Source organism: Camellia sinensis, chromosome 1, assembly GCF_055761805.1.
Source record: "Camellia sinensis isolate YWXY chromosome 1, ASM5576180v1, whole genome shotgun sequence".
Classification (NCBI taxonomy): Eukaryota; Viridiplantae; Streptophyta; class Magnoliopsida; order Ericales; family Theaceae; genus Camellia; species Camellia sinensis.
Genome location: NC_138961.1, coordinates 209,903,794 through 209,928,108, shown reverse-complemented (window position 1 = coordinate 209,928,108; position 24,315 = coordinate 209,903,794). Strand labels below are relative to the sequence as shown.

Sequence of the window (24,315 nt, the reverse complement as noted above, 5' to 3'; positions counted from 1 at the left end):
AAAAAAAAAAAAAAAAAAAATGAATTGAACGGTGCAATTGAGTTCCTAGAGTTTATCATGGAATCTCATTTTGGTGATATAAATTGTTTACTTTGTGAGCCTTTACATGGAAATTAATAAACAAATTTATCTGTTAATTTACATACAGAAATTAAAAAAATACTTGTTAAATCATCAAAATAAGATTCCCAGTTGTGAGCTTTATAGACTCAACATTCAAGTTGACTTGAGACAAGCCATTAAGAAAAATTTACTGGCAAGTGAGATTCAAGTTGGCATACAACCTTAAATGATGGATAGGTTAGGCTGGGTTTGGCATCTGTCTAATGTATGCTCACAATTTTTTTTTGTATCAGTTATCATGCAACGATCTCTATTGGGACTTAAAGCATCTGCAATAGATGTGTTAGTGATTGTGTTAGTGTTAGTGGCCAAATTTTAGCTAGCTACAATAACGTTTGGATCTCACAATGGAAGTGCTAAGTAATGTGTTAGTAGATTTTGTTAGTATCAGTTGTTAACTTCTTTGTTAACTGTGACTAGCGTTTTAGCCAGCGAGGGAGAGAGGGGAGAGGGGAGAGGGGAGAGGGAGAGGGGAACGTGAGAAAGTGCCTTGGGGTCGTCCGACCAGATATCCGGCCGGTCATTCCCCCGAACGTCCCTTCAAAAAAAAAAAAAAAATTGTCTTTGACCGGTCAGACGACCTGCCCAATTCTGCTGTCTTCATCCATTGCACCTTAACACATATTATTTATACTATTTTATTTATTACTTATATATATATATACGCACACACACTTAACAACATCTTAACAAGCACCTTAACACATCCATTGCACCACCACTCACTCTTTAAAATTAACAAACTCTTAACATACCTTAACACATATTTTTGGGCCACACTTTTATCACTTTTTGTCACATAACACACATTTTAACAAACAATTTTAGCTATCCCATTGTGGATGCACTTAGGCCTCGTTTGTTTTGGAGTGTAGAGGATGGGATGGGATTAAGATGGAGGTGGGGTTCATTTAGTATTGTATTTGTTTGTAGAGTTGGGGAAGGGATTAAGATGGAGGAAGGGATTAAGATGGAGGTTGGAAGGGGGATTAAGATAGAGGAGGTGAAGGTGGTATTAGAAAAATAGTGAGGGGATTAGAAATTTTTTATTTTTATTTTTTCCATATTGGGCATTTTTTTTTTTGAACATTAATGTTTAATTTTTTATATTTTTTTATTTGTTTTATTATTTTATATAAAAATAATTTAACAATTCTTACACTAACAACTATCATCAAAACAAATACAATTTTACTTAATCCTCTTACTATCAATCCCTTCACTAACAATTTCTTCACTATTAATTCCCTCACTATGAATCTCCTCCATCCTACCTCTGAAAACAAACGGGAGCTTAGGGATTAGTACTCTCTTTAATCTTTATTTAATATGGAAGTTTATATATAAGATGCCCTTTATTGACTGTCAAAAATTACTACCCCATAAATTTTACAACATGAATTTGAAGGATGAATACAAAATACTAATTTTAATGGGACAAAGATTACTAAGGGATAGGTATTCTAATTTTATAGATGGCCTAGGACAGTCTCTATTTGATTTAAATTATTTTGTTACTAATGGGGGTATACAGATATGACTAACCAACAACAGCAATCACCATCTATGGGCAATGCTAATTAAAATAGTGGTTATCTGCTTTCTCCTTGTTCCCAATTATTCAGTTTGTTGTAGTAACGATAATATATATGCACACCTAAATTCACAATTATAGGCTTTATAAATGTAGCTGTTTGGAGATTGAAGCAGGTTAAAACTAACCCAATGAAGGAGGGCTCACCTCGGTGGTATAATTTATGGTCCGTTTGAGAAGAAGGTTTCCAGTTTTTTTTGGTTATTTTAGTCACAAAAAATAAAATAGGTTATTTTAGTCACAACAAACAAAACATCACATCTAATTCATAATCATGACACTCTTCTCTTACAAAAAAAAATCAAAAAATCAACCCACTTCCTAAACGGAAACTTAATTAGTTAAGTCTATTTTGTGTGGCATGGCGCGAAGAGAAATGAAAAGAATGATCAAAGGAAAAATATCTATAGAATATGCATCTAGGCATACTTGGTTAGCATTTGGTTTAGTTTTAGAATTATAATTTAAGAATGGAGTTGTATTTTAAGTATGTAAGCTCTTGAATTATAATTTAAAAAGAGAAAATTAGTTCGGTTATAAATTTTGAAAAGAGTTTTGAATTTTGAAATAAGTTTTGAAATAAAAAAAAATTGTTTGGTTATGAGTTTTCAAAAAAAATTTCAAAACTTAATTCAAAAATTTATAATTCATAACAAAATACACAAATCATAACTCTATTGAAAATTCTATTCAAAGATCATAACCAAATTCCTTTTAAAATTCAATTCAAAAAAATAATTATTGAAAAAAATAAATTTTTTATTTAAAAAATTCCAAAAATATTTTTTTATTTAAAATATTAAAATATATATTATTTTTTGTTAAAAAATGTATTCACCTAGTGCTTTAAAATTACTTTTGATTGTATATTTGATTGGAATTTTTTTTAATTGTTTTGTTTAAAAATATTTTTTTATTTTTTAAAATTTTTTGTGACAAATTAATTTTTATTTAATTTTTTTTGTTAATTTTAAATAAATGGCCAAATAATTTGTCATTTTGGTCTAAAAAAATAATTTATATATTTAAAAAATATCAAAAACAAATATATATATATATATATATATATTTTTTTTTTTTTTCAAATAACGGGTGGCAATTGCCAAAAAAAAAAAAAAAAAAGAGCACTGTCCCAGTCAATCGGCTAGACGTTTGAGTGGATGTCCGGGCAGACGACCGAGTAGACCCAAAAATTCAAAAACTGTCCGGAAAGATGTCCGGATAGACCCAAAAATTTAAAAATTCTCTGGTTACCACACATGTTTTCAAATGTGATTTGAAATCATATTTTGAAAACTATAATCAAACAAAGGGTTGGAATATGCCCGTGGAATCTCTAAAAAAAAAAAGCTTTATTACATACATCCCCATTGGTTAAGGTATACTCTTACAAACTAATAAATCTCTCAATTTCCATCTCTTCTTTGATGGAAACTGACTTGTGCCCCCAGTCGATAGATCTCGATTTTATGACAGTTTCGGTGGTTCTGGTCATCTTCTCTGTTGAGCTTTCATCATGTGAAGTATAATTTTTGTTCTTATAGAGATCTTTTTATTCATTAATTCTACTTAGAAAATGCTGAAATCAAATACATTAAGAAACAAGAAACATAGAAAACATAAATAGATATAATTTTATAAAACTTATTAGTGGGGGCTATTTTTGAAAAATCTTATCTATAAATATATATATCAATGTCCAATTCCGTAATCGATTTCATTATTTTTTAAACTTTTATTCATTTGTTCAACCCTAGTCTCACACATTCTAAAAATATATCAAAATGCATAATAGGAAGAGTGATTGTGAAAAAAAATGCTCTCTGGTGCAATAGCTCTGTTATAAGTCTCACACGTTTGGAGTCATTGGTATTGGTTTGTGTGATAAAATGCCTACCACACCACCTAATCAATGGCTGCAGAACATGTTAGTGGAGTTGGACTTATAATTCAATTGTAAATCATTATTTTTTTGATAATTCGTGAGTCAATATCAATCCTTGTATTATGTGTTTGGCCGTGTAGTATGGAGTTAGACATATATAGATGTAGTTTAAGGGTCTCATTAATGATATTTTGGAGGGGCTTAGCTATTCCTCCTTCTCATCCATCCACTTGGCCAACTTAAATAGTGGTCCATGGCTCATCATATAATTCGTGTGGGTTGTAATTGGGACAACTTATGCTATTCTTAAATGCCTCACTTAAATTCTTATAACTAATTTGCACGTATAAACTTAGGCCTCGTTTGAAAATAAGTTTTTTAGTATTTTTTTTAATTTTTTTGCCAAACTATGATGTAAAAAAAACTAGTATATTTGGAATGATTTTTTAATTTTTAACGAAAATATGTGCAAAAAGTAGAGAGAAAAGAGAATATTTGACTTGTTGGTATAAATTGTTGGCTTTCTAATTTTTTAGTGACCTTTTAACTTTAGATTAAAAAGTGATATTACCAAATGAGGTCTTAGTTGTCAATACTTAAAAACAAAAAAATATAGTTGTGAAGGTTAGAGGAATGAATTGTGCATTCAGACTGAACAATTTTTCTTAGCGATGGTTTCTTTGTAAGATTGAATCCAAAATGATATTTGCCTTAGAGAGGTTTCTCATTAACAAAAAAACAAAAATAAAACTACCACAAATTGTTTTCTTTTCAATTTAAAAAACAAAAGAGATAAGGAAGATAGACAATAATATTAGTAGAAATATTAACTTAATATACCAACAGAGTTTTTAAATGAGAGAAAATGTTGTCATGGAACCTGTTTTACTCGATTAATGTGATCCATTTGTATTAATTTGTGTCATTGTTAGCAAAAGTCGGTTTAGATCCAATCGACAATGATTAATCGACATGCTTAAATAAATTTTAATAAATACAAAAGATCAAGTTTTGTGGTTGAGTTTTATACCTCAAACAGATTAAGGACTTCCCTAGAAGTAATTAAGTAAATAAGGATTTGAATAAAAAAAGAATATGTATTTATTCAATTAAATTCTCACTTGCTATCAGTTACAAGAACTCAAACAAGCACAAAGAAATGAAAAATATAACAATCGACAAAAAGAAGAGAAGTAGGGATTTGAAAAAGCTATTACTTATCTACTCCTAACAATTGCTAAGTTAAACTACGCATAGATAAATATCATGTTTTGTGAATGGTGGTTGAGATGATTTTCTTGATCTTTGTATCTCTCTTGACCTATTTATAAGCTCAGTTACATGAGAGAAAGAGATAACCTAAACTCACAATTTTCTCAACAAACTCATGATTTTCTTAACATTATTCATATCCAATGTTTGATAGGATTCATTTTACAGATTTGGTACTTGATTTGATTTTAGCTCCTTGATCTCAGTAACTACCTTTTAAATTGTTGCAATTGCTAACTTTCTGACCCTTCATTTAATATGTCATCATGACATGTCCCTAACACACTGTCATGCCACATTAACATATCTGTCGACATAAATAATAATAATAATAAAAACAAATAAGGTTAAGGTTATTCTTTGAAAATCGTTTATGATTTCAATCGACAAATCATAATCGAACTTGGCCATAATTAACAGGTCACAATCGATAGAAAAATAAAATGTGGTGCAAACAATGCCTCATTATTTAAATGGATTGAAGAATGAAATCCAATTAAATGATTTAAAATGATTTATAAAGCGGTTTACCACAATTGATAGAAAATATTTTATAGTGCAAATAATTCAAATTCTTGAAGAGTTTTATTACACCTATAGTAATTTTTAGTCTCTCACTGTCGATTGACGAACACTTTATCTTTGACTCTGTCGAGTGACATAACAAAAAGTCACACCCCTTAATTTTAAAATAAAACAATTCTCTATTAGCCACATTTTGGCTAATTAAAGAGAATTCACTACATATAGCATTTTTTAACCATCGTTGTTTTTCAAACTATGTTATGAAAATTAATTTTTGGTATGATCCACAAATCTAAAGTGGATGTTGGATCCCAAAACTCACATAATTGAATGTTATGAAAAATTCATAAATTTTGACTCTTTGAACAATGTCAAAAAATTTACATTCAATAAATGTGGGTTCATAATTATTAGCCATCTTTGGCTAAAAATCATATCTCCAAGTGAATTTTTACCATAATTCTGTGATATTTTTTAACATTTTTCAAGAGAAGAGACTGTTCTTCTTTTTTAGCCATTAATGGCTTGTCACTTTTTGGCAAAACATCATACCCCCCAAGTGAATCTTTATTATCAGAATTCTCAATATTTTTTTTAGAGAAAAATGTTATTTTTTAATTTTAGTCATTAATGGCATATGAAAATTCTCCAAAATCATATTATCTTCATGATTTTGTTCATGATTTTGCGTGCTAACCTTTCAAGCCACATACCTTAACTCTTTATGAATGATTAGCTCTTCAAAAATATATGTATTAACCGTATGAGACACATTATTTTCATATTTTAATTTTTCATTGGTTATTGTGCCTTCTAATTTTTTTCTTCCAATATAGAATTTCTTTATCAATTAGAGAAATTTGGCCTTTAAGTCAATGAATTTTTCCATCACAGTAATTTAAATCTCTTTGCGTCAAATAATACGAAGATGATGAAATTATTTGAAATCTTTGCCAATAAAGAGAATTAATTTCTTCTTTTAGGGATAAAATTTCACTCTTGAATTAATAAATTTCATCATCACAACGCCAAATAATTCTTTTCGCATCACTTGTCATGCCATTATGTTGACAATAAGTAGTACAACTACCACCATAACCCTAACAATTTTCAAAATATAAGGTATTTCACTGATAATCAGTTTCCATGGGAACACTACCACTCTATTGGCAGTTTGTATCTATGGGTGCACAAGATGTAAACATACCTGTTGAAGGCATAATTTCATGAGAATAAGTCTGTTTGTTCATCATCATCACTCCAAGTTAGAATGGTCCCACCAGGCGTGCCAATTTATGTTAGCAAAAATTTGGTTTAGACCCAATCGACAGTGATTGATCGACAGACTTAAACAAATTTTAATAAACACAAAAAGATCAGGTTTTGTGGTTGAGTTCTATGCCTTAAACAGACTAAAAACTTCCCTGGAGGTAATTAAGTAAAAAATGATTTGAATAGAAAAATAATATGTATTTATTCAATTAAATTGTCACTTGCTATCAGTTATCAAATTCAAACAAGAATAAAGAAATGAAAAATACAACAATCGATAGAAAGAAGAGAAGTGGGGATTGAAAAATGCTATTACTAATCTACTCCTAACAATTGCTAAGTTAAATTACTCCTAGATAAATATCACGTTTGTGAATGGTGGTTGAGATGATTTCCTTGATCTTTGTAACTCTCTTGATTTATTTATAAGCTTATGCACATGAGAGAAAGAGATAATTTGAGCCCACAATTTTCGCAACAAGCTCGTGATTTTCTCAACATTATCCATATATCATGTTTGATAGGAACCATTTTGCAGATTTGGTACTTGATTTGATCTTAACTCCTTCGTCTCAACAACTAACTTTTAAATTGCTTCAATTGTTAATTTTCTGATCCTCCATTTAACATGTCATCATATCATGTCTCTAACATATTTGTTATGCCATGTTAGCATGCCTGTCGACAGAAATAATATTAATAAAAACAAATGTGGTCAAGGTTATTCTTTGAAAATAGTTTATGATTTCAATCGACAAACTATAATCGAACTTGACCATAATTATTAAGTTACAATTGGAAAAAAAAAAAATGTGATGCAAACAGTCATGGTAAGTTTGGATGGTTGTCACGACCCAAACTCGGCCCTATGGGTTTAGCACCGTAACCGGCCAGTAATCCGAGATTACCGAAGGCCTGCAGAACAGTAATACAGTAAAACAGAGTACAGGGCCTGGCGGAAGCCAATACAGTAAATAAATAGTGTCCATTGAGCTGTGACAGTCTGTATGCAAAAAGGCTTTTCATACATTTATACATAAACAGTACAGAACAGTATACACAATATTTACAATCATTCAGACTAGGGACTCGACCCTAGATAACAGTACAGTAACACTCGGTCTATACAGAACAGTAAAACAGTACAGAAGGGGGAAAAACAAACAAAACACCCCCAAGCCATAGCATGGCAACTCGGAACCTCGCAGTGAGGCACAAAGGCTGGCTTGACAAAACTGGAGTAATCCTGACGCCTCTAGCTGCGGTCTGGTGCCTGTACACCTACATATATATATGAGCAGTGAGCTAAAGCCCAGTGAATAACATAAAGCGTAAAGAGGTTTAGAATGAATGTCCTTACAGTAATGAAAATAGTTCAATTCAATCAGTATTTCAGTCGTTCAGTACAATAAACAGTCATATGTGGTACATCCATTAGCATAACAGTAACAGTAGGTCTTGAAAGACCGAACAGTAATGATGGCCATCAGTCAGTAAACAGTAGTGGTTCCACGAGGGAACCGACAGAGATCTCTGTAACAGTAACAGTAACAGTAAACAGTAGGTGCTAAGGATGCCACAGTACAGTTCAGAAATAAAGGACATACATTCATTTAGTAAACAATATCAGTTCAGTAAACAGTTCAGTTCAGTAATCAGAAGATAATCATTTGTGAACATATCTTTACACAATCGTTACTCACAGAGTTCGGGCTACAGTATGCTAGAGCGTGTCTCCCCAGTTGCCAACCCTACACAGTTCACAGGTTGAACACACTAAGCTACACAGTTGGGAAATATCATAACTTAATCCCTAATTTGCCTTGGTGTGTTCTACAACGATATCCTCATCTAAATGTCTTAAACTAGGCCTAAGAATGCCTAGGATGGGATGAGGATGCAAAGATACACTTAGAAAACATTTCGCAAACTTTGCTGAAAATAGGGTCTTCGCTCGAGCGAGACTTTCTCCGCTCGAGCATAAGTCCAAAATCAAAGGCTTCGCTCGAGCGAGGAATCCTTCGCTCGAGCGGTCTGCAAAACAGTAAAAGTACTGGATGCTGAGATTTTACGCGCGATGGTCGCTCGAGCGGAGCCCTGGACAAAGGTGCTCGCTCGAGCGGGGAACCCTTCGCTCGAGCGAGGAAACCAAATCTGGAATTTCCAGATCTGCCTCCCAAGCTCAAACCAAGCATTCTACCACTCCAAACTCGACCTCTTGGGCCCAAATTCTGGAAAACATCACTAAATTCAATGTATAACAAGTTTCAAAGCTCAATTTATGAATTCAAGCCCCAAAGGTGAGTCAATTAAAACCACATTCAAACCCATTTTCAAGAACAACATTCAAACATGCATGAATGAGTTTTAAACCAAATTGAAGCTCCAAAGCTTGCTCAAATGAGCTCATTTCTTTCCAAAACCAGATGAAAACATGGTCTATAACAACAATATGAGCATGCATGTACTAATGTCCATGTAATCAACCTCAAAATGCAACAATACTAACATGCATGCAAGAAATGTGCTTCAATCCACCATTAATGAACCAAATCATGACTTAGCTCTACAAATGAGGCATGAATCATGCAAGAACTAGCTCAAACACATCAATAAAGGTTGAGTTCTCTTACCTAGAGCCTCAATTACAAGTGTAGGACCACAAAGCAACAATCAACCTTCAATTCTCTAAGTTGTTTAAGTCAAATCTCAAGATCTACACAAACTCTCACTCTCTCTTCCTCAAGGTCGGCTAGAACAAGAGATATGGCTGTTGGGAATGTTCTTCAAGTGTGTACATACAAGGCTCAAGTATGTGTATTGAGTGGGCCACTCATGTGGCAAAATGGTAAATACGGCAAACTCTTTAATTAGCTTAATTTAATCTAATTTAATCATACCTAATCAATTTTCAGATAAATATATCATAAAATCACATTAATTATTAGGGTCACGGAACATCAATCGGTTTCTAGTTCGGCCGCCGATAAGGCCTTCAATTAGCAGTTTAAACATATAAACATGAACAGATAATCAGACAATCAAACAGATAGAATGCAATTAACTAACATATACTTAGTCAATTCAGTTTCAATTTCAGTCAGTCAGTTCAGTATTTCATTCAGTTCGATTATCAGTCAGTTATCAGTCATTATCAGTTTCGTTTAACAGTAATCGGTGATTATCGGTAATCGGTCAGTCATTAATCAGTAAACAGTATGAGGGTTGTTACAATGGTCCCATATCAATGTGTGGTTAATTGAACCCACTAATTTTTATTTTATTTTTTAAAAAGTGAAAAAAATTGAAAATACTAATTTACAAAATCAATATCACTATAATTAACTTTAAGTAATTGGACCGTTTAATAATAAAAAAACCGGCCATCTCTATATGTGTCCAAACCCACTATGATCGGGAGTAGACAAGAGGAGAACTTCTTGCATTGAAGTAAATAAGTATAAGAAGAGAGTAACACATGGTATAAAAGTTAAGTTTGGTTGAGGTAAAGGAAAATTATGTGGATTCCAAATAATCTATTAAGCCTCCGTTTGGTAAGTTGGTTTATGAGTTTTTTTAGTTATTTTAATCATAAAAGACAAAATAGGCTATTTTAGTCATAACAAACAAAACATCACATCCAACCCATAATCATTATGCTCTTCTCTCACAAAAAAAGTCAAAAAGTGCTTCCCAAACCAAGTTTTTTAGCCAGGTTAAAATAACTAAAAAAGTCAAAAAACTAAAAAGCCAACTCACTTCCCCAAACGAAACTTAAAGCGTTTGTTAAATTTTTTATATGGGTGTAGGACTTATATAAATTCACATGTGTCATATGAGAATTTGATAAAAAATTTAATAGATTATTTGAGATTCTTAACATAACTCTAAGATAAAAATAGTGAAAACTAATGGAAATGGAAAACAAAAAAAAATAATAAATCAATTAGAACTTAAAAGTGTAAAATTTTTTGGACTATAATTTTTAATTTTTTTTGGTCCAGTTGAATGGAATCCAAAAGTAAAAATTAAAATTAAAAATTAAAAAAAAAAGAAAGAAAAAAAAGTCAACCTGAAATACCAAATCAATCAAACATAAGCTTAGATTCCTGCCAACATACCCAATTATCTATAACAAAAATGATTTAAACCTCTAAAAGAAGAGTTCTAATAGAGTACTAATTTGTCTTTTTCTTTTCTCTTTTTTGTCTTTTACTTTACTTTTTTTTTTTTTTTTTATTGGTTGACAGCTCATTAGAGCTGTCCTTTTGCAGCTCTAATTAGAGCTCCGGAGCATGACCCTATCTATAAATAGGTTAGATGTTATTTTTAAAGCGGGCCTGTGTGGCAAAGGACCCATTGTGTCTGTTTGGTGCAGTTTAAAAATTATTTATTTCAGTTTTTAGTTTAATTTAAATTATTTTGATGCGTTTGGTTTAGCTTATAATTTATAACTTATAACTTTTTGGAAGTCAAAAATTAGCTTATTCTTTGAGTAGGGTAGGAGATGCTTAATTTATAAGTCAAAATCAGCTTATGTTTATAGTTATACGCTATAAGCTGTTTAGGTATAAGTTATAAGTACTTTCTCACAGTGCTACCAAACAGAGCCATTGAAATGAGAACTCTTTTAAGTAGGCCACGGACGATATCATGAATGTCATTTAAACTGTTCTATTTACCATCCAAAAAATACAAAATATATTTTTATTAAGGTGGCCCGATAATGGTGAAATTGGGCTCTGAATGAGGCCCATGACAGAAGACAATTTATGGGTAATTAAGGTCTTTGTTATAAGGTCCTGCTCCTATGGTGCAATTGCTCCATCCAACGCATCCCACGTGAAGTCAGCCAGTGTGCTCATAAGCTCGCTAACATGGGAGGGGAGCTGATCAGCAGGACCTGCTGCTGTTAGGACTCGTATTGTCGCAGATATGATCGGGATGAAACATCCAAGGATCTAGCCTCTGAATTTCCATCGATCTTGTTTTGTTGTTTGTTTATTTATTTTTCCTGTTTCTTTTCTTTCTATTGTACTAAGAAAAAAAAAGGTAAATTTGTGCACTATTAAATCCTACAAGTGTTTGTATAGATTAAAAAGTTCAATTAATTCGTCGGTGAAAGTTGGTTATGTTAAAATTGTCACTAAAAATTGCCGATTAATAATTTTTTTTGTGAAGATCTTTAAATTTTGTAGCTAAAATAACAATTAGTGACGATTTTCTAAATTTATGCTAAAAAATTATAACTAGTAGCTTTTTTTGTGATAATTTTTGTAATTATTGTTAAAAATGAATAATTAGTGACACTTTTCATGATAACACCGCTTAAAAATAAAAATAAGATTTTGTGGTAACAATTAAAAGTGAATGAAAAATCTCAAGAATACTAACACATTTACTAACAATCTTATTAACGCACTCACAAGTTGATGCGAGTCTCATATCAAGTGATAGTACATTTTATCAAAACTTACGAGTGTGTTAGTGAAATTGTTAATAAATGTGTTAGTATCCTCATATTGTTGAAAGTGAATAGGATTTTTTGGTATTTCCTTATTTTTAATAGGATATTTCAATTATTTCCTGCAATTTATTAGGTTAGATGGCAATAAAAATTAATAATGCTATATGTACCGATTGATATATCAATTAGTGTACTAACGGATGATGTAACATAATTTTAGAGATTTTGAATCTTTGTAGTTTGTATAATATGTGGAGTCATAATTTTAAAATAGTAATGTCATACTGATACACTTAGGCCAAGTTTGGCATGATTGAAAAAAGAGAAAAAGTCAAAAAGTCATTATCCTATTTAAGTCACATCATCTTATTTAAGTCACATCACCTCTCTAACACATCACTTCAAACCCAACCGAAACCCAACTCATATTTTATAAAAAGTCAAAAAGTACACTTATTTAGTCTTCCCAAACTATATATCAATTGGTGCACAGAGCATTGAAGCAAAGCAACCAATCACACAGGGACGTGTGTCCACACGTGTTGGCATTTCCTTGAATATCTTGTGTTATTATTAATTAATTTTATGGTGTTTTTCATTCCATCTGAAAAAAAAAAAAAAAAAAAAAACCAGATCTCGAAATTGTGGCTGAACGATCAAAAAAATTTGGAATGATCAACAGATAAAAGCTTCAAATTAATTTATATATATATATATATATATCCGAAATTTGTAATATTAATAAAAAAAATATTTAAATTATTAAAATAAGACATGTCATAAAACCCTGTGTTCGAGTAAGTGAAAAATTACAATTTTGAAATCACACAGTAAACTAGGTAGTAGAATCCTTTTCCATCTTTGTCTATATACATGTATTTGCGTGTATTTATACACATTCGTCTCGGGGAGAGAGAGAGAGAGAGAGAGAGAGAGAGAGGGATATGGCGTGATGAGGAGGTGTGTGACTGCTGCTAAAACCAACGAGTAGAAGCAAAACCCAATTCAGGGACAAAAAAATTAGGAGAGAAAACGAAAGGAAAGCGAAAACCCATAAAATGAATTTTAAAAAGCTGCAAATCTGAGATGTCCGTTTGCTGTCCTCGTGGGTTCTTGTCTTCTATTCTATCTCTACACTCCTCTCTCCCCTCTCCCCTCTCCCCTCTTCCAATACAGAAGTCTACTACTCAGATTTTGGGTCTCACATTTTGGCTGAGAATGGGTTGTGCAGTGGAGATTGAAATTGTGTGTTGTGGGTCTGTGTATAATAAATTTAAATCATATGTTAAGATTTTTGAGTATATTTTTTTTGAATTTGCAGTATTGTTTCAACTTCCAACACCGCCACCTATGAATAGTGTAAACTTAAATAATTCTAAATATTTTTTAGAAAAAAGCCTCCGATCCCCAGTGAGGGGCGAGCGGATCCTCTATAGTGAATTCTCTAGAGTGATCCTCTAAAGTGGGATCGGACGGTTGAGGATTTTTCAAAAAAAAAAAAAAAACAGATGATGGCTCTCGCCCATCTCTCTACTCTCTCCCTTTCTCTTCCCTCACTCTTCTCTCTCCTCATCATCTTCCAAAAACTCTCTCCAATTCTCTGCAATCCACACAAACTCATACATTTCACATCACAAAAATGGAAACAATTCATGGATTCAGACTCTAATTTCTCTCTCTTCTCATCATCTCAACATCAACAAATCTCTCACAAGCATTCGCAAATTCATGGGTTGGTTCAAAGTACCAAATCGAATGCACAATGTGTTCCGCCTGCGACAACCCATGCAACACTCCACTCCTCCCCCCTCCGCCGCCGCCATCCCCTCCTCCCCCGCGGTCTCCATCTCCTCCGCCGCCGCCGCACTCATCTCCCTCCTCCATTTGTCCCCCGCCGCCGTCCCCTCCCAGCTCCGGCACCTTCTACTACCCTCCGCCGCCTCCCTCTCAGACCACCACCTACTCCTACCCTCCACTGCAGCCATCTGGCGGTGGCGGTGGTATGGGCGGCTTGTACCCGCCACCGCCGTACCGGAACTTCCCGACGCCGCCGCCGCCACTAGCCGAGGTCTTGATACATGGATTGATTTTCAGAGATTGATTTTTAGAGATGGATTTGTGAGATTTGTTGATTTTGAATGGTTTTCTTGATCAAGAAAATGGAAAAGAAAAGGTAGAGAGAGAAGAGGAGAGGAGAGGAGACCATGGATTGAATTTTTTTTTTTAAAGAACCTCACCAAAACGACGTCGTTTTGGTGAGGTTCAATGTCAGCCGTTAGATTTTTCACTCTAGGAGATGACTGTAGGGTTTTCACCCTAGAGGATCCGGACGCCCAGTGAGGGTACTGGGGTCGCATGTGATTGGTGCACCAAAAAAAAAAAAAATATTTTTATTTATTTATTTTTTCATCCAATGAGGAGATGACACCTCACTGGAGATTGTCAGTAAGAGTCGCCCCATTGGGAGTCGGTAACACGGCTCTATTTTTTATTATACAAGCATAATAAATTGTACATAAAATCAATTCAAAATTATATATATTATGTTGATGTCAGTGTAACTTTTAGGTTGCGTTTGGTTGCGTTTTGTAAATGTGATTTGAGAGTATGAATTGTATTTTGAATTTGTGTGTTGTAAAATTATGATTTGAGTGTAGAAAATTTATTTGGTAAAGAGTTTTGAAAATAGTTTTGAAAAAGATGTTTGATTTGAGTGGGGAATTGTTGATGTGATATTTGATATGTGATACAAAAATTTACAACTCATAACTAAATATACAACTCAAAATTATTTTAAAGCACATTAAAAATTAAAAAAATTTCAAAATTTTTTTTTTCCAATTATATAAATCAATTGCAAAAAAAAAAAAAAAAAAAAAAATTTCCTGTACAGCAGAGGACATCCAGGTGGATGTCCCCATGGACGTCCGGGCGGTAGTCCCTAAGGACGTCCGCGTGGTCTTCCCCTGGCCAAAATTTGAACAAAAAATGCGGCTGTAACACAGAGCTCTCTGCAGAAGTTTGGAAAGTTGATTCCAAACACACAACCAAACATCATACTGAAATACACATGTGGAATTACATTTTGAATTCACAACCAAACAGAGCCTTAATTTTTTTTTTTTATATTAGTGATAAATTGTACACTTTTACACAAGAATAATATTTTTATATTAATGATAACTTTCAAAATCATAAACTTTTCCAGTCAAATGATTTTTAAAGTACCGTTGAAATGTGATTTCTCTTTGATTTCATCACTTTAAAATAAAAAAATTTAACTTATATTTTTAAAATAGTTCCAGTTAATGATAGTTTTAAGAGCTGTCAATAAAGAAACAGAATGTTAAATTATTTATAGTCTCAATAAATTTTTTTACATATTTTAATACACATTTTACACAATTTTTCAATACTAATATCAGCTTTTAGGGCTATTTTTAGCATTTTCCATTTAGAATTGTCAATGTTGTATCATTCAAATATTAAATCTTATAAGAAAACAAATTTATTATGAACACAAAAATTGATCACACAACTAGATACATAGTACATTATAATTGATAAAATTTTACAAAATTTGTTACTATTATTCAATTTAAATATATATATATATATATATATTTATTTATATTTTGTGTTTAATTATATGATTGATTTTTGTATTAATAAGTGAAAGGCTGTAGCTTGCCTCCAGTGGACTGAGGCCCCGTTTGTTTGGGGTTATAGGGAGGGGATTGAGATTGATAGTGAGGTGAGACTACTATATGGGGCGTTTGTTTTGAGAGATGCGGAGGGGATTCCTAATCCCTTAGTATTAGTAAAGGCCTTGGAAGGGGGATTGGGAAGGAGGAGGTAGAGATGGTATTAGAAAAATAGTGAGGGGATTAGAAATTTTTTTATTTTTTTTTATTTTTTATATATTGGAAATTTTTTTAAAAATATTAATGTTTAATTTTTTATATTTTTTTTATTATTTTATATAAAAATAATTTAACAATTCCTACACTAACAACTATTATCAAAATAAACACAATTTTACTTAATCCCCTTACTATCAATCCCCTCACTATGAATTTCCTCCATTCTACCTCTGAAAACAAACGGGGCCTGAGGGTCCAATTCGGTCCATTGGATCTACTTTCGAGTCATTTTTCGATAATCCGAACAGTTTACATTTTAGAATTTGTTAAGTACATTATCTCTGTAAAATATTACGTTGATCAGATAACGGATATTATGTATTCGGATCACTTTTTTATGAATCGTTAATTTTCTGACTATCTATTTTTTTTTCTAGATAAAAGTGATTCGAATATATAGTATCTGTTATCCGATCGACATGATTTTTTACGAGAATAATGTACTCAACAAATTCTAAAACATGAACAATTCTGATTATCAAAAATAATCTAAATAATAAACTCAATAAATTGAATTGGACCGAACTATCTCAAATCTGAACTAGTCACGGTCCGACCCTAAGTGAAAATTCTATTTTTGTTGTTTATGGGAGAGGGGCTCATGAAACGAGGTTGAGGGTGGTTCTTCCCATTCGGTGCTCCTTTTCGTTTTTTTTTGTTTTTTTATTTTAAGGCCTTTCTGCTCTACTCTTTTGTCCTTCCCTGTTCCATCATCTCAACTCTCTATCAAGTGAGAGAAACATAGAAAAAGAAGAAAGTGAAAGAGGAAGAGAGCTTAGCTTAGAATATGGTGGACGCCTTGTTTGGAACTAAATATTTTATTTAAAAAAAATTATTAAAATAATCGATTCCTAAAACAGCTTTTTACTCTTTTCACAATCCCTTTTCATATTTATATTCATTTCACATCTCAATCAGCACACAACTCTCACCTTTTTTTTTTAAATATCTCTCCTCTTCATCTCTCAGTTTCTCAACCGCTCCTCTGCATCCTCAGCTCTTCCCCTGAAATGGGTTCTACTCATAATAAACTTCATCATTGTCTTGCCATTTCTTTCCTCTTTCTCTTGATTTCAAGCTTTACACACCCGAGACTAATTGCTGAAGGTAAATGCCACTCTATACATATATATAATATCACATCAGAAGAAAGTGAATTTTCAGCTAAAATTTATTTGTTTTGTATGTTACAGGCAGAGCAATTTCCAGACAAGTTGGCCATTATCAGGTGAGAGATCACTTTCGCTTTCTGTGACTCTGATATATAATTTTATTTTATTTTTTGCTGGGTGGTATTGTTGAATTGGATAGAAATCAATAATGCAGGAAGAGAAGACAATCTTGAGAGGGCAGATCGGGTCGAAGCCACCGCAGTGCGAGAGGAGATGCAGTTCGTGTGGGCACTGCGAGGCAATTCAGGTGCCCACAAACCCACAGATTAAAACTGGGACTGGAAGCAAAAGCTCATCCTCATCAATCGACTATGCCAGAGGGGGTGATGATGACAGCTCCAACTACAAGCCCATGAGTTGGAAGTGCAAATGTGGGAATTCTCTCTTCAACCCATGACTATCTAGCTAGCTAGCCTTAACAAATCTCTTCAATTAGTTTTTCAATCTTGTGTATTATATAATATGATGATGAGTGATATACTAATTTCATTCTCTCTCTGTATTTGTTTGGTTTTTCTTCTTTTTTTTTTGGCGTATGTATGTAGCTTTTACTGCTTTTTGGAGACTATTGTACTAATTCGAAATTAGTAATTTCCCAATTATTGCTCACCAATGATGAAGACATAACCTTAGATGTAAAAAAAGAATACATAGATGGGTAAGATATTTTTAAAGTGGACATTATCAACAATTTTTTTAAAATTTTATTCATTCACTTGTAATTTATATATTGATTTATGTAATTATTTCCGGTACTGGTATCAGAACTGTAATTTGATTTTGGTTGCATTGCATCAGCATATTCTCTTACGCTTGAACCATGCATGCATATCATATTCTTCCATATATGTACATACATAAATACAGATTTATCTGCGTGCAAATATGCATAATGTATGTTTGTCGCAGTCGAAATGTGCCAAAACTAATCCAATATAACATAAAGGAAGAAAGCCCTTCAAAAAAGAAAAAAAGATTACCCCACTGAATTTTTTTTTATTATTATTTTAAATTTTAATCGAAATAACCAATCTCAAATGCAAACAAATGTGAGGAATCAATAATTTCAGGAGGTCTACATGGAGAAGAAAAAAAAGTGATGAAATAATTTGAAATGGATGAGGATTTGGTTCATAGGTTAAAAAAAATAAAATCTATGCTGTTCTGGCGCCACCACAGGCACCATTTATATAATCCCACAAACAATACCTGAAAAAGTAATAATTTAACAAATAATATACTTTATTTTTTTAATTTACTGATATAAGCTCCAATTTTTTTTTTTTAAACATAAAAGAAAGGACGTTCTGTGAACGCACCATCCTAATCCCAAGATAACCAGTTATAAGTTAGGCTTAGTCCAACCTAAGGAAAAGACTCATCATCGGAACAAACGAAAAGTGTACCAACTTTTAGCATAAGAGACAGAGTTATAATCAGAATACAACACGATTAACTTGAACCAATTAAAAAAAACGCTAATTGTGATCTTGAAAAATCAAGTCGTATTCACCTGGGTGGAAAGAAAGTACCTTTCCACGTTGCGACCACCCGCAGTGGTGATATAAGCTCCACTTAGAGTTGCCTATTTGCTGGGTGTTTTTATCCTTGACTTGCAAGAAATCACCTATCTCCTTGAAACTGTTAGTGGGTGGGATACTACTAGTAGCTAGGCAGGCAGCTATGGTTAGTTATTGGTCCAACCTGCACATTTAGTCCTTTGTTTTGTGTAAAGGCTTTCATTTACTTTCTCATATCAATAAAAAAGATATGGGTGTGACCCTAATATATTGTGGTGCACCCACCCTGAGAGTGTATTAAAATGTGTAGAATAAGAGGTATCTTAATATTGTTGTTCTCCCAGCAGTTTTATGTAAATTTTCATAGATAATTATGTGGTTTTGTAGTCTCTTTTAGTTCCATTCAAAATATGTATTATTTTCTTTATAATTTTATAAATGTCATTGACACATCATTTAAATTATTATTTGGTATAATTTTCTTTTTGTAATTTTTTTTTTCAAAATTTAATTTTTGCAGTCCTTTTATGATGTGTCTACTGGAGTTGATCCTCCCCAATGATTACCTCAAATTTATTTTATCTCTTCCTAGTTGAGATTTTTATATTTGAAGTTCCAAATGAATAAAAATTAAAATTTCAAAAAAAAAAAAAAATAGAAAAAGAGTAGAGAGTAATATTGAAGAAAGACAGAAGAGTTATGTCGCAGCCAAAAAATTAAATATTGAAATGGTGAAAGTCTGGAAAATAACATTTTTATCACTTGAGTAATAAACATTACAATGTTATTAATTTAAAATTAAAATTTATATTTTATAAATTTAACAACATACACTAGGATACATATTTAGATTTTATTCGGAAAACGAACAAACAAAGCAAGTGTAAGAAAATGAGTAAAAGTGATGGAAGAAATAGGGGTATGATTGATTATGATGCGAAAAGAAAGACCCACCAACCTGTGACTGTGTAACAAACAAGACAGTTACAAAAATCTCTGTTTTGAGTTTTGAGGTTGATAGCTGTTCTGTTTTCTGAAGAAGTAAAGGGGTAAGGTGATGGGATATACCATGCGGTCCGTCTGGTTTTAGAGGTTGAATTAAGAAGATTGATAGTGATAGAATTAATAGTGAGTAGATTGTTAGTGAGGGGATTTAAAAAATTATATTTATTTTAATGATAGCTGTTAGTGTAAAAATTGTTAAATTAAATAATTATAAAATAATAAATTAAATTAAATTATAATTTTTACTAAACAAAAAAAAAAAACAAGAACATTCATTAATGTTGAAAAAAAAAATGCCCAATATGTTTAAAAAAAAAAAATTACAATTGACCAGCCGGAAGTCCGGGTAGACGACTAGTAACACTCTAAGCTGAACGGACTATTTTCTAATACCATCTCCTAATGCTCTCGTCCAAGACCTTTCATAATCCGAAGGGATTACTAATTCGGAGTCCAATAAACCAAACAAACATGATTTATGTCTACTGTTCATCACTAAGAGTCCGGAGTGGACTCTTACAACAGAAACAAATGGGGCCATGGTATATTTCCCATATCCCTAGGGTGTGTTACTATCTATGAAGCACGGACACTGACACGGACACGGACACGGACACGGATACGGACACGGGACACGGCAATTTCCAAAAAATGGGGACACGGACACGGCAGGGGACACGGCGATTTTTTATATATATATATATATATTTTTATGTGTTATGTAGATTTGTATTACATTCATTCTAAATCAAAATTAACAAACACTAATATAGTACCATTAATTCAATAAATATAAGAGAGGCAAAAGATTCAACATCCAACATCCAACATTAAATATAAGGGGAAAACATCCAACATCTAACATCCAACAATATTCTTCACAAAAACACTAAATAAGAGACAAAGAAGAAGAAAAAAAAGAAAAAGAAAAAAAAAGTAGGCCTTTCAAAACTTCAAGTAGATCCAATTTCTTGCACGTCTTCATCATCATTAGCATCACCACCTTTTTCTTCGTTTGCACCTCCATCATCTGTAAACAACACAACCTCCATCTCAGGTTCATCAAGTGACAGATTTGCAACCTCAAGCATTCCAACATCATCAAATGAATCAAATGTGTCGCCCGCAATATCCCATAACTTAGTCTCTCCTTCATGGTATTGTGGGGTTCTCCTTGATAAAAGACGGAGGTTGCTATGAACAAAAACCAAGTCCTCTGCACGTTGGGGTGTCATCTTGTTTCTTCTCATTGAATGGATAAAAGAGTATATACTCCAATTCCTCTCAGCACATGATGAAGAAGAAGGTTGCACAAGTAGCCTTAAAGCCAAAGATTGAAGAGTGGGCGCAGATGCACCATGAACAACCCACCAACTATGAGGATCCATATCACATCTATCTCCAATGGAATCAATGTCAGCAAATGGCCCCTCTTTTGTTGAGAACTTAGCATACTCCAAATTTGCTTTAGTGCGCTCCATTGGATCATCAAAGAACCTTTTCAAGCACTTTTTTTCTCTCAAGACAAACCTCCTCATCCCTATGTGGGGGAACTCGGCTTGGATCCTCATGAAGCCACACATCACTATAATATCTAAAATGAAAAAAAAGTACTACTCATTATAAATGTGAAAGAATAATATTAAACTTAAATTAATAAAAATAGTAAATTGTGTTGTAATCACCTTGGATTCAATGAGTGTGCCAAGCAATGAAGTGGTGTGTTGTTCTTGTTCCACCGGTCTACAAGAATCTGATGTACTACATTATAGAATGTAGACTCATCTTCTAGTCGCTTTCCTTCATGCTTATATATCACCATCTTCACTTTTTCTATCATTGTATCCCACATGTCATATACTAAGTGAAGAGAAGGTCTATCGGTGTCACAAACTCTAATCATGTCATAAATAGGAGCAGTAAAGGAAAGTATGTAGTCAACTTGATCCCACCAAAAGTCATCCAATAACTTATCCTTCACAAACTTGGCCTTGCCAATATCATCATCCCTATAACAACTCCATTTGTCACTGATTACCATTGTTTGGAGACCTTGCTTTATCAACTTGACCCTCTTAAGCATGACAATAGAAGAAGCAAAGCGTGTCTCGGCAACTGAAAGAAGTTTCAAACTCACAAACTCATTGTACATTGCCAACCTCATGGAATGATTACAAATAAAATTCTTGATCATCATCACATCACCCACAACCTCACTAATCCAATTATACTCTTCAAATGCAACTGAATTATTTTCCACATTCTTGGCAGCACAAATATTCTTCAAGGCAAGATTGAGGGTGTGCACAACACAAGGAGTCCAAAAGATGTGAGGAAATTGTGCTTCAATTAGGTGCCCGGCTGCCTTGCAATTTGCGGCATTATCTGTAATGACTTGAACCACATTTTTAGGCCCAACCTCCATAATTACTTCCTTCATCAAGTTGGAAATAAAATATTTGTCCTTTGTTTCCCCTGAACAATCAACCGCTTTAAGAAACATAGGCCCACCTCCGGTAACAGCCATAAAATTTATTAATGGCCTTCGTTGGGAATCACTCCATCCATCACTGACTATACTCACCCCCTTCTCTCTCCATGAGCCTCGAATAGGATCTAACAACCTCTCAATGTTTATCCTTTCTTTTTGAAGCAATGTAGTTCTCAACATGTTATACCCAGGTGGTACATATCCTTGTATGTTGTTATTTGCAGCAAAAGTAAATGCACTAACATAGTAAGGATTTCTTGCCAAATGAAATGGCAAGCCTGCTGAATAAAACATTCTAGCTATCTCACTATTTAGTCGTTCTCGAGCCCCAATGTTAAATGCTTTCATAACAGGGTTACTACTACTTCCACTCCCTAAAGCAGTTGACCTCTTCCTTTTTGATCCATATATCTCCTCTGGTTCATTAAAACATAAACCTAATGATGCACTTGAACTGGGAGGAGGCAATGGGACTTTCTTCAACCTAGAGTTTTTCAATTTCAACTCTGCTTCTGTAATTGCTCTCTCAAAATCTGCTTTATCCTTACTTGTTACTTTTGGGCAGACTTCTATCCCCTGATTTTTAATTTGCATCAAATGGGCTTTTACCCTAGTGTATGAACCTTTACGTGTAACCCGACAAAAGTTACATTGAAAAGTATAATTCCCCCCCTTTGCACCAGATTTTTCTAATCTAGTCACATATTTCCACAGTGGCTTATCATCTTCAGCATCAAAGGCAGATGTTGTGTTATTGGCAGAATTTGAACTAGACATTTTTCCTATAAATTAACATTAAAAGTAGAAGGATAAATAAAAAAATTTAAAAAAAAACAAAAAAAAGAGCTTAAATAAAATTTAAATAAAACAGAATTTAAACATATAATTAAAAAAAACAGTCTCATCTAAATAAAGAGTTTAAATAAAAAAACAAAATTTAAATACAATTTTATATATATACATATATATAAACATATAATTAAAAAAAAAATTTCTTACATATATATATATAAACATATAAACAAATAAAAGTAAAAAAAAAAAGAAAAGAAACTTACATATAATATATATAAAAAAAAAATAAATAAAAGAGTTTTATACATATATATCAAACTAAAAAATAAATAAAAAAAAAAGTTTACGTATAACATATATAAACATAAAAAAATAAAAAATAAATAAAAATCAATAACCTGAGAGAGAGAGAGAGAGAGAGAGAGAGAGAGAGAGAGAGAGAGAGAGAGCGAAAGACGTAGAGAGGAGACAGAGGAGACAGAGGCGAAAGAGAGAGAGCGAGAGACGCAGAGAGGAGATTACCTTCGAAGACGACTGGAGCGACTGAAGCCGCGACTGAGACGACTGGATCACTGGTCTTCGATCGACGTCGGAGGGCTTAGATCGACGTCGGAGGGCTGCGAGTGAGAGACAGAGCTTCGATCAACTTCAGAGGCTTCGACTGAGAGAGAGGGCTTCGACTGAGAGAGAGAGAGTCTTTTTCAGGTTTGATTTCACTCCTTTACTCTCACTTGTTTGATTAGGGTTCCTGTTTTTTTTTTTTTTTTTACTTTATAAATATTATACTTTGACCCCAAATAAATATAAAAAATTCAAAAACGAGCCCCGCCGTGTCCCATGGCGTGTCCAGAAATGGACACGCGTGTCCCCGCCGTGTCCCCTTCCAAAAAAATCATTAAATTAAAGGGACACGCCATCTGGCGTGTCCCGTACGTGTCCACGGCGTGTCCCCGTGTCCCCGGCGTGTCCGCGTGTCGGACACTGCTACGGCATCAATTTTGGAGTGTCCATGCTTCATAGGTTACTATCTATGTTACATGGACTCGGATATAGACTTAGGTATGAACATTAGGTGTTGGTGTACATCCAAATGTCAAATCTTCATAAATTTAAATCTTAAAATCTTGAGATAAGTATCTAAAATTAGATATGGATACGGAAACATGTTATATACACATATATATTGTATATTACATAATATTCTCGGACGGAATGTTGAAAATTATATAAAAGTATACCAAAAATTAAATAAGATTAAAAATTTCTATCTC

At 32.9% G+C, this 24,315-nt stretch overlaps 2 protein-coding genes across 3 annotated transcripts; one reads left to right on the top strand and one right to left on the bottom strand.

The window, feature by feature from the left end:
• The first annotated feature begins 16,900 nt into the window (after positions 1-16,900).
• LOC114290636 (EPIDERMAL PATTERNING FACTOR-like protein 2) lies at positions 16,901-17,732 on the top strand. Of its 2 annotated transcripts, none has more exons than XM_028234573.2 (3): positions 16,901-17,168; positions 17,255-17,289; positions 17,373-17,732. In XM_028234573.2, exons 1-3 carry the CDS (start codon positions 17,072-17,074, stop codon positions 17,628-17,630), a joined length of 390 nt encoding a protein of 129 aa, XP_028090374.1. In that variant the 5' UTR covers positions 16,901-17,071; the 3' UTR covers positions 17,631-17,732. The 2 variants fall into 2 exon arrangements, with proteins under 2 accessions (XP_028090374.1, XP_028090375.1); XM_028234574.2 differs by having other exon boundaries at positions 16,953-17,168; positions 17,388-17,732.
• A 2,780-nt stretch (positions 17,733-20,512) lies between these two features.
• On the bottom strand, positions 20,513-23,636 carry LOC114294665 (uncharacterized). The gene is made up of 3 exons (XM_082894281.1): positions 23,567-23,636; positions 21,444-23,031; positions 20,513-21,352 (listed from the first exon to the last, which is right to left on the bottom strand). Exons 2-3 carry the CDS (start codon positions 23,024-23,026, stop codon positions 21,247-21,249), a joined length of 1,689 nt encoding a protein of 562 aa, XP_082750407.1. The 5' UTR covers positions 23,027-23,031; positions 23,567-23,636; the 3' UTR covers positions 20,513-21,246.
• Positions 23,637-24,315: the final 679 nt, after the last annotated feature.